At 41.8% G+C, this 11,655-nt stretch overlaps 2 protein-coding genes across 2 annotated transcripts in view; one reads left to right on the forward strand and one right to left on the reverse strand.

Annotated features, from left to right (window-relative positions):
• Positions 1-391: 391 nt before the first annotated feature.
• Positions 392-2,079, forward strand: LOC106013772 (vegetative cell wall protein gp1; the record flags this gene model as incomplete). The annotated part of the gene is given in 1 exon segment (XM_013090390.1): positions 392-2,079. A coding segment is annotated over 1 exon segment (1,339 nt), but the record flags the coding sequence as incomplete, so codon positions are not given.
• A 1,336-nt stretch (positions 2,080-3,415) lies between these two features.
• The window catches only part of LOC101860625 (cleavage and polyadenylation specificity factor subunit 2), a gene marked incomplete at its 5' end in the record, with an annotated part of 55,327 nt that continues 47,087 nt past the window's right edge, over positions 3,416-11,655 (reverse strand). The window contains 4 exon segments of the mRNA XM_005112377.2: positions 3,416-5,007; positions 8,658-8,792; positions 10,353-10,405; positions 11,142-11,298. Coding sequence (XP_005112434.2) covers positions 4,915-5,007; positions 8,658-8,792; positions 10,353-10,405; positions 11,142-11,298 — 438 coding nt within the window.

Consider the following 11,655-nt stretch of genomic DNA (forward strand, 5'->3'; position numbering starts at 1 on the left):
TCTCTCTCTCTCTCTCTCTCTCTCTCTCTCTCTCTCTCTCTCTCTCTCTCTGACGCAAAACGGCTTAGTCCACAGCTGCCCCCTCTTCCCAAATCACAATTGTTGTTTTTTTCCTTTAAAAAACAAATTTTGTGCTTGTTCCCTTCTTCGTCATCATTGCCTTTCTCAACCTGCAGCAGGGTATAGGCCACGGACAAACACATTCCACCTTTCTCTATCCTAGGCTAGCCTCTTGGTGTTATTTCATGTCTTCCCACTTTTCTGTACATCGATTTCTGTGATTCTTCTACTGATTCCTTCATCCCCCTGCCTATTTCTTTAGCTATTTTTCTTAACGTCACTCAACACACACAACACAAAACTTAAATTTTTCAATTGCTCGTTTCCCCCCAGTGTCTATGGCGAGAAGTCGAAGCACGCCTGGCCTGGTGGAGAGCACAGGCAAGACGCCCCTAGACTCGATGATCGTCCATCGCCATCACACACTGCCCGTGGGCCTCATACACAAGGACGGCAGCGGTACAGGCGGAGTGGGCGGGACTTCGGGCGGAGTCGTGCCAGTGGGCGGGCCTAGGGAGGATGACCACTCCCTCAAGGCGCTGATCAACACTCAGAGCGAGGACAACCTCATCTCTCGGTGTGCGGGCGAACCGCGGCGCTTTTCCTCCGACTCCACGCACCACGCGGGTAACATGACGACGTCGATGACCATCTCCAGCATGACGTCATACTGCGGCACGCCCCCTCAGAGGTCGCCCAACGTAGGGGAAGGCGGGCCGGCCGCGGTGATCGGGCCAGCGATGGTGATTGGGAAAAATCCTTTCAGCAGCCCGCCGAGCCCTAAGATTCTCGTGCGAAGTGACACGTCTGTGGTCAGCTCAGCTCCCCTTGTGAACGGTCACCCTTCGCTGAGCCACCTCACACCTCACCATGGAGCCCCGCCCCCTCAACCCGTCTCGCCGGCAGCAGCAGCAGCAGCGGCAGCACACGCGCAGTACGCCTATCAAAATTTGACTTTCATCAACCCCGCTGCGCACCATCCGCATCACCCGCACCACCACCAGCCAATCAACTTCTTGTCTCCGTTCTGCACTCCGCCCCCTCCCGGCGCCAATTACCCCGCCTCCCCCTCGAACTTCCCAGCATCCCCAGCCGGCTTCCAGGGCTCCTCACCAGGGCCCGGTCTTATCATACCTCAAGCCCCATCCACCCCATCGTCACACACGGGGATGTTGCCCTCGCCACTTGCCACTCAAGCCACGCCCCCTCTTGTCAGTTACCCATCACACCCGCATTCCCCAGCCCTGTTGCGACACGCCTCTACTCACCTTGGCACCGCCTCTCCGTCAACGACGACAGCTCAGCTCAGTCAGCTCCTGCCATCCTCTTACGTGCATCAGCCGCCTGCCCCCGCACCTGCCCCCGCCCCTCTCTCGTCATCCTCCTCACTGCAGCACTCGCCCCTCCCACAAAGAGACGAGGGCCAATCAGAAATGCTGCTGAAAGAAATCACTCGCCTCCGCGAGCGGCTCGCCCAATTAGAAGGCGAGAATAGCGCGCTGACTGTCAAACTGAACCAACAGCAGTGGGATGTGGAGTCGAGACTCACAGAGTTAGAAATGCACATATGCCAGAGTGATAGTGTGGCCAGCACGGAGTTTGATGGAGACAGTTTGAGACAGGATTCCAAATCCACTCCCCCAGCTGTCAACAGAGAATCCATTATTTAAGACGATCCAGTTCAGGGCTCATCTGTCACGGACGACGGCGTGTTTGTGACTGAAATCTTTTATATTATAATATTATTATTATTATTATTATTATCTAGTATGTTTATCAATATTATTACTATGTTTTGTATCCAAGAATTCTCAGCAGGATGCAGTGACTAGAAGGTCAGATTCTGGTTGTGTTTTTTTAGTGTGAGAGAAGCTAAGAAGTAGATAGAATGAAGAGAGATTGGTGGGGGGGGGGATTTTTTTTAAATTGGGAAACAGGGAGGTTTAAATTGGGAAACAGGGAGGTTGATAGAGAGGAAACATTTTAAATGAGAGAGAGAGAGAGAGAGAGAGAGAGAGAGAGAGAGAGAGAGAGAGAGAGAGGGAGTGGAATGTTTTTGAAAGTTTCTGTTTAGGCAAGTGATTACACAAACAGGCGAAATGTCTTGGTTGAGATATATTTCAATAATTTGACGGATCGAAAGCAAGTTCATGAGCTGCAAGATCACTCTTATAACCGACTCTGTGCAAACTGAACCCTGTTATAGCCAGGTTTGTATTACTTACAATTAAAGAGAAAAAAAACCCGGGGATTTGTATCATCACTGCTATATATCAAGTGCCTGTAATAACAGAGGCTGCTATAAATGGACTGGACAGTACACTATGAAAAAACAAATGTTCTGAATTTTAAGTCTTTTGAGACAAATTACATATTATTTTGATATTCTATTATAATCGTAGTTACTACGGTTTTATATTAATTTACAATAATTAGAGATGCAATGTTTTATCATATCACAACAGTACTCTTTACACAAAACACCGCTGCCAAGTGAGGACAATTTTTTTCAAAAGTAGGGGACGCAACCTGTGCAAATACAAATAGTGTAGGAATAAATGTGTGAATGCTGTACCTTCATCTCTGTGCTTACTGAAGGACGCCAAAATGCTGTTCAGGGTTTTCAAAAATCACAAGCTGGGCTATATTATAATATGCGTACGAAAGGGGGGAAAAAAGAAAAGGGGAATTCGACTCCACTTGTGTTGAAGTCGCTTGGGTGGATCTTCTTTTAAATTGATCTTTGGAATTTTCCTTTGTGCATTTGAATAAATTAATGTTGAATTTTTGTTCCTGTACGTGCATTATGATGTATATTCTCCAACAGTGTTGCTTTTTTTTTTTTATAGAAGCAGGCTACACTTCCTATATTTTACTATTCCAATTTAGCCACGTGTGCCATATAATATAGCACAAAAGATTTTTCATTCCTCAAAATCCTGCTGTGCCATAGACTATGGCACATTTTCCAACTGTGTGTAAAGCAATAAATTTGTCAAAAATCAAAGCCTAGTCCATCAATTTGATGCATTTCCAAGTACCAATTCAAATTTCAGGAATTTTCCAACACTAGAACTAGGTTCAGGTTCTAAAGGGATAATTGCATGCTAGAACTACTTCTGAATTTGAAATATATTATATTTCTAATTCTTTTTCTTTAGCATAATGGGTAAGTGTCGATGTGATCACAAAACTATTTTGTATTCCCATTATGCTTGCTGTAACCACAAAGTGGTTGCTTCTAAATTGTTATTCATATTATATTTATCCACTCCCCTCTCTTCTCATTAAAAACTAGTACACTATAACAGAAGTTAACAAGCACAGTCACATGTTTGATTGACAAAGACTTCAATTTAAGATGTTCTTAAGACTTTATTTGATTCTCGGGTCTGAACATCCATTTTACAGAACATGTTGACAATAATGAAAAATGAGACACAAAGTTCACTGGACATAGCAAAATATAGAACTGTGGATTACAATGCCAAGCAGAACTTGTTTTTTAAATTTTAAAATAAAACAACCAAAAAAAACCCCTTTCAGTTGGATTTAAATCTGACAATGCTTTAAAGATACAATGCTGTCAATTTCAAGAGCACAAACTCTCATAAAAGGAAATCAATAACTACACAAGGGCATTGGAATTTAGCTGTTCAAACCTCTTCAGTGTCCATGTAGAGATAAACAGTCATGGACGTAAAATTCAACTGCACTGATGAAGATTTTACTGCCAGGTGCTTCCTAGACTCTAGCAGGTGTACTTTCTATTTATGTAGTTTTAAAAAAATTAATAGCCCTATCAACACAATTTAGATAATTTTGGAAGGGGGCTTCCAACTCCTGCCTGTAACGGCCAACCCACGCTGAGAGTGAGAGGGATGCAGCATCCCATCAGAAAGACTGAGATGCTAGGTAAAAATATTCTCTCCACTCAGGAATCTAACTCAGGTCTCTTGTGTGCAACAATGATGTGCCTAACCAGTTAGCTGGCGGGGAATGCAGAAAAAGAAGAAATCATCACAATTGGCAAGAGACCAGCAATTTTTGTCACTAATCCGAAGAATAGCAGGCCTATACATGATGGCTGTGAATCTGTGCATTGGCTATTGACTCCGAGTAAGTGCACCTGTAACTGTAACGTACTGTAAGACTTAAGAGAGAATAACATAAAGGTGGATTCGCAGACTTCATGCGAAACGTCAGTTTCCCTTCTATTACGTACATGTACAGAGTGGCGCAACACGACACAGATGAGAGAGCCACAAATAGAGGTACATATTTATATAGCACAAAATATGTTATAATGCCGTACTGAATTGACTCTAAGTTTATATTTGAAACATGAAAAATCTGCAACTTGTAAGAGTATGAAAAGTGTTTTATACATGCACTATCCCTGCTTTATCTTCATCATGAAGTTTCATATGCAAAAGTTCCAAGGCAACTGTAAAAAGGGGTATACATTTTATACAAAGACTTCAAAGACAATATACTATACTGACAGCAATGTTGTATCCATAAACGATTTAGAAAACCGAAACAGAATTCTGTGTACCTTACTGGAAAGAATGGGTTCAAAATTTTAAAAAGTAATAGTAAAAACTGAAACCAAACGCTGCTGTCCCTATGCCTTTGTTGTGTTCGAATCAAGATCTGTTGAGTATGGAAAAAGGACCAAAAAAGAGTAGATTCCCCCCCCCCCCCCCCCCCCCCCCCGACACAAGAACACTACATTGAGGCACAAGAGAAGACAAGGTGTTGTATTGTCAATATCAATTTGTGGGCGTTGAAAAAGAATCTCGATTTGTCCTAAAAGATCAAAGAATCCACAAGAATGTATGGAATGGCGTACTACACTATGGCATATTGTGAGTAGAGCAGGTTCCGAATTTTGAAGTAGTCTTCGCACAGTGTTCCCTCCAGCTTCATTTTACCAGCAGCGTCCTGTGGAAAAAGAAAAGAGATGAAGATCCGTACAGAAAGCCGTCTCTCACACACACACACACACACACACACACGCACACGCACACGCACACACACGCACACGTACGCATGCACACAGACATACATCTGTCAAAGCAGCCCGCTGTCTAATTGACATAATTTCTGTCGAGGGAGGCGTAAAAAAAAGGACAATCACCTGCGCTATTTTCCTCTAATACTACCTAGTTCGCAGTACCGGCACACAAAAGTGGAACGTGAACAGAATTTCGAACGAGCAAGTGCAGAGAGGACTCTTGGAAAGACATCGGAAACAAAAATAAAATAAAAAACAAATTCCAAAAGAAAAAAAATGTGAACTCGAAAGAACATGACTCTAGGAAAGATGTCGAAACCCAAACAAAATACAAAGTAAAAACACATTAGATTCTAAAACAAAACAAAGAAACCAACCCCCCCCCCTCACAAACAAACAAACAAACAAAAAAAACAACAAAACAAAAACAAAACAAAAAAACAACACAAAAGAACATTCATCAGAACAATACTTGTAATCTTTCAACAGGGCTTCATGCATCCTGCCAAGACACTCCCAACCTATCAACACGAGATCAATCACGTCATGCATGCCGGCTTATTTTTAACTCGACAACATTTGACAAGTTTTTCTGTCCGAACACAACATCATTACGTCCTGGTTCTAGCCGAGAAACGTTGATCAAAGGAAGTAAATGATCCGTTTAACGCTTTCTTTCCAGGATAAGGTCCTTTTCTGACGAGAGCTATTACGTCACGTTAACGGGTCCTAATTCGTGTCCAAAGAACTATGGTTTTTTTCCCCTTTGTGTGTGTGTGTGTGTGGGGGGGGGGGGGGGGGGATTGTGTGGTCTTTTGTGGGGGGTGTTTATTTGCTCTGCGAAATTTTTATAAATTATGACGAACCGTTGATTTCTTTTCCTTTTTCCGGAGCGCCCCCATTGTTTTGATGTACTTCTCTATAATGCAAACTAATCCCCCCAAAAAACCAAACCCGCAACCGCGAAACCAAAACAAAAACAAGTAAATAAATACGGCTTGTTTTGGGAAAATTGATTCCACAAAGAGCAGGAAACGTTTTTCTCACATTCACGTTATTATCCAGGGTCAAGACAAATTTTCGTGTCAAAACAAGACAGGCAAATGTTTCCATAAAATTGTCTATTACACACCCCGAGTAAATCAGTTCCGTTGAACATACCACCTTCCCTACATTGAACTAAAAACAAACATGGAAAAACAGGGACCAGCGACGGAAGTTGGGGGTTTCTTGTTTTGTTTTTAAAAATTATTTATCATTTTTTATGTGGCGTTGGCAGTCTTGTGGTTAGGCTACTGGACTCGTGATCGTGAGGTTTCAGGGTTCGGGGTTTCGAGCCTCAGGCCCGACGTTGCGTCCTTGGGAAAAGCACTTTACACGAATTTTCCTCACTACACCCAGGTTTGAATGGGTAGGCCTACCTGGCCATAGACAGCGAAAGACGTTGTCAGTAAGTTAGTGTTTCAGCGCCTTTAAAATGGCAGCTTGCACCGTATACTTCCCAGGAAGTTGAGATTGTTTCAGAATGCTAACTGGTACACTGGAGTAATAATAAGGATTGTAAAGTTCTTAAAACTTGCTGTTGAAAGGGAATTTGATCTATACAAATTAAATGCTATTTTTTATCATTATTATTTATAATATTATTATTTATTTATGTAATTACGAATTAATTTACGAATTAATTTTTTTTTAAATTGGGCGGGGAGGAAGGACCTAGACTAGATGAATCCTTTCCACAATGCCACCGACTTCCACTATTTAATAAAAGCTTTTTACGGTGTTTTACGGCATTTGCAACACAATAAGGTCATATAAGTGCCGAAGATTAGAGGTATTACAGGAGAGTAACAAACACAAAAAGAAAAGGAGGAGAGATAAGGACGATAGATGTTTAATACGAAAGAAGGAGCAAACCACACGAAAGCACCCGCCAACCACCAACCACAACTTCCACGATTAACTTGTTTGGTAAAAGTTACAGACAGATCGAAATAGGTCCCAATCCCTCCCTTTTCTTGGAAAAAAAAGTTGTTAGAAAAAAAACTACTTCTATTTTCATACACATCATGTACAAACGGCCTCACACTTTCAATTTCACGCATTTTTCGACCAGCTCTATTGACAGGCAGACAAGAGAGCTAGAAATAAAGAAAGTCAAGTAAATAAGGATAAAAGATGTCACCCCTTCTCCAGAGAGGTTGTGTCGGGTGAAAGGGGGAGTCTCTCTCTCTCTCTCTTTCTCTCTCTCTCTCTTTCTCTCTCTCTTCCCCCCCCCCCTCTCTCTCTCTTCCTCCCCCCCCACACAGACACGCACACACACACACACACACACACACACACCACCACCACCACCATCACCACACATCATACCAACCCTCCTCCCGACCCTCCCAACCACCATATGTTATACACACTCAACAAAGACCAAAGTCACACACCACCACAGAATTCTACACTTATAGAACGGGAACTGTACCACGTGACCTGTGAGGAATTGAAGACCGAAAACAATGGCGTCTTGAGGGCACGATTTATCGTTTTCGGAAGTAACCCTATATAGCTTTTAAAGCAAGAGCGGCTTTTACAAACGAGTGAAAAGTGGAACATTCACTGTCCAGTTTGTAATTTTGAGTTACAGAATTCACTGTGCAATTAGAGATTGGAATCAATGTTTTAAATTGTTGTGTTTTTGGGTGCAACAACAGAAAAAGCAGACACAGAGAGTTTATAAATATAAGATCTACAGAACTGTGAAAAAATTCGTGACACGGATGGGGTTGTTCACAGCACTTCTAGCTTCCCACACACATTTTGCATACGCATATGGCCTACGTAATTTTTTAGTAGCAAAACTTGTCACAAGAAATTTGTTTTACACTGAACATATTTAATCACTAGATCTAATTAATGTTCTCAAAACATGCGTTCAATAATTAGCTTTATGTCGCCAACAGAAGCAGAAAAAAGGACGGACTTGCTTTTAAGAGATTTAGCTCCAGCTATAAACTTTTTAAAAATCTGTAGAAACCATTGACTGGTATATTTTTTTAAATATTGGGCTAGTATTTATATAAGAATTTTCTTTAAAGAAATTTCTAGAATAATATAGAACCTAAAGATGTGTACAAATGTTTGAAAAAAATACTCATCGGTTAAGACGAATTGATATAGATCTAAGTCATTGTGTAAAAGTAGGAGAATCTATATCTAGGTGTTCGATAGTTCAGTAGCCTAGATATTTGATAATAAGTGCGCATCAAATTTTTGACCGCACGTTACAGTAGTAGAGATAGCGTATTATTTTCATCCGAAACATTAATTTCCGCATCCATGCACCTTGGGCCTTTATAAGCACATGTAGTCCTACTTTAATTATGTTACTTTCACAATTGTTTTTGAAAGCATTTTCAATTCCTTTCACTTTCACTTCCCACCCGCGCGGGCACATATAATTATGATTATAATTTAAGATTCCAAATCTGACGAATGTATTATTAAAGTGTAGAATTCTGTGCACATCACACACACACATGATAAATAACGATGTAGATCTAGAACTTCACATAGAACGTACCCTGCGGACAGCCACTAGGTTGTTACAAACCAGGACGCCGGAGGCGAACTCGCAGGTCACCCCGGCGTTGATGAGCACCACTTTGAAGTCGGACAGCTTGGGCTCGTTGATGAACACAGACATGTGGGGCGGGACCTGGCGGCAAGGAACAAACATTTCACGTACAATACAGCCTTATGATGGAAGAAGATGGAATGCACTGGGAAATTTCGATGGCTGTGCGCAAGAAGTGACTATTATATGGTCGATTTTAAGCATAAGGGGGCTATCCCGAAAAATGCTCAAAATCGAAGGTAAAGTTTTTGCCCCTCGTTCAGTTTCTTTAAAAGACAAGGAGAGTTTTCTCTATAACCAAACAAATATACACACAAATGAAACCAAACTTCTCCTTAAGGTAGGGCAATGCCCACTTTTGGTGTAGGTAAAGATTTCTGGAAACCCCCGAAATCTGGGTTAGCCCGCTTGTTCTTAAAAGCGACCATATATTATTATTATTATTATTATTATTATTATTATTATATCTATATATATCTATATCTATATCTCGAAATATCAACGTTTCTTTTTTGACTACTTTATAGAGATATTTAAATTGTCAAAATTTCAAACTCATTTTTCTCGAAACTGAAAAGTGGATATAGTCACTTTTTCCACTTAGCCGTTGATTTGTGTTTTTCTTTTAGTTACAGTTTTACAGCACTTGCTTTGTTTGTTTGTTTGAGTAGCGAGGGACACGTTGATACAATAATGTTTTTTTAAATGCTGGGAAAAAGTGACACAGACAGAAACAACAGAGGGAAAGTATAGCAGTAGGACCTACCAGTGGCGCCCTCCAACCACCAGCTACAGCACTTGCAAAACAATAAGGTCATATAAGTGGCGAAGATTAGAGGTATTACAAGAGAGTAACAAACACAATGAAAAAGAAAGAGAGAAAGGCTTAAAGTACGGGGAGGAGGGACTTAGATTCGGACCTAAAGGGGTTTAGTTTTGGTTTTATATACAGTAAGAGCTTCACGGCACTTGTAACGAAAAAAAAAGGTCACTTAGGTGCTGAAAATTAGATGTGTTACAGGAGAGTCACATACATCCCGTCAGGGGCCCGACGTTGTGTCCTTGGGAAAGGCACTTTACACGAATTTTCCTCACTTCACCCAGGTGGGAATGGGTACCCGGCTATAGACAGCGAAAGATCTTGTCAGTTTGTTAGTGTTTGAGCGCTTAATCAGCTGCTTGCACTGTATGCTTCCCGGGAAGCTGAGAATGTTTCGGAGTGTTCTATGGTCTGCTGGGGTAATAATATAGTGTAAAGTGCATAGAGCCTGCTGTTGAGCGGGGATGTGCGCTATACAAATGCTATTTATTATTATTATTATTATTATTATTATTATTATTATTATTATTATTATTACTATTATTATTATACATAAAAAAAGAGAACAAACGAAAGGACAACAACTACAACACCCCCCCCCCCCCCAAAGAGGCAGTTTAGGTGGGGCTTTTTTCTCGGTAAACAGAAGCACACAAATGTACACCGACACAACAACGGTTATTTAGTTAGAGTAGATGAAGTGAGACAGACAGAAACTGCACATAGAAAGTAAACAAGAATAATGATCTACCACTGGCATCCTCCAACCATCTGTACAAAATGCATGAAAACGATCAACTCATCAAACTAACAAGACTCACCATATTGGGAGGGAGACTCTCCAACGTGGGGGGATTTGTGTTCAGTTGAGATTCTGCGGAGACATATTCCAGTAAGTCATACGTTCACATCGATAACAAAAATCACTTGCCTCTCTCTCTCTAAGATGTCAATTTGACTGCAAAAGCTACTGCACACAATTAATGCCGTTTTGTTACATTTTATAGAAATAAAAATTTGTATGTATGTAATTTCCTCTGACAGTACTTTGAGCTCATACAACCCCCTTCCCCTTTCCCATCCCTCCTCAAGAACATAAAGACCAAAAAAAAAAAAAACAAGAAGAGGAAGATAACAACAACTTGCAGTCAAAATTGGGGAAGACGGCCACCCACTGTCGATGAGAAAAGTGGTTGTCTAGACAGGTAAACATCTTGAACAGTGTCATTATAGCATATGACAAACATACAAGCGGGAAAACGGCCGTTTAAACAAATGATCATCTAGAGCAATGTCATTATAGAATAGACAAATGCAAGGGAAGGCGGGGTGGAGGAGTGGTCGTTTGTACAGTGCTTGTCTTGGACAGTTGGCCGTTAAGAGCAGAAGTAACTGCATTCCTTCATCATCATAATGAATAAATAAATCGTCTGTGCCTGTGCTGTCTGTTGTTCCCGTAATCATAACACACTGGGCTTAAAATAGGTTAGGCCTAGCTGGTCTGACTATGGAGGACGTGGGTCGTCTTGAGTCGGTTCTACACCATGCAAAAACGTCGCACATTAGCCTGGCCTGGAAGTGATCTTATTTCGGTGGACGCGTAGACTTACCTGCCCGTTTCTTGGCGGCCTCGTCGTCCGGCATCTCCTCGTCCTCCTCCACGCTGTCCACGGGCGGGATGTCCAGCTGTCCGTCCACCCAGGCTAGCTCCATGTCCCGGGCACGGGCGAAGCTCAGGGAGCTGACCAGCTGGTCCCTCAGTCGCACCTGCGGACACAGAGACATGCTCTTTTCGTTACTTTGTTTTCTTTTGTTTTGTCTTGTTTGGGTAAAGAAAAGCACATCGACAAGATAATGGTCTTAAAAAGAAAGTTTTACGGCGCTCGCAATTGCATAAGGTCATATGAGCGCGCGGGACACATTAAACTTTTTCAGTTGGTAGGAAATTTTGAATTTTGCCCGGGTGGCGGCAAAAGCCTACTCTTATCGATTTTAGACCACCGAGGGATCTTATACGTGCGCAACTTGCATAGGGCCCTCCGAGGTTTTTCGCCCTTGTGATAATGGTCATTAATTTAATTAGCGCTGGGAAAAAGTAAGACAGACAACCAGCCAGCCAGCCAG

This window comes from Aplysia californica, unplaced genomic scaffold (assembly GCF_000002075.1).
Source record: "Aplysia californica isolate F4 #8 unplaced genomic scaffold, AplCal3.0 scaffold01251, whole genome shotgun sequence".
In the NCBI taxonomy this organism is placed as follows: domain Eukaryota; kingdom Metazoa; phylum Mollusca; class Gastropoda; order Aplysiida; family Aplysiidae; genus Aplysia; species Aplysia californica.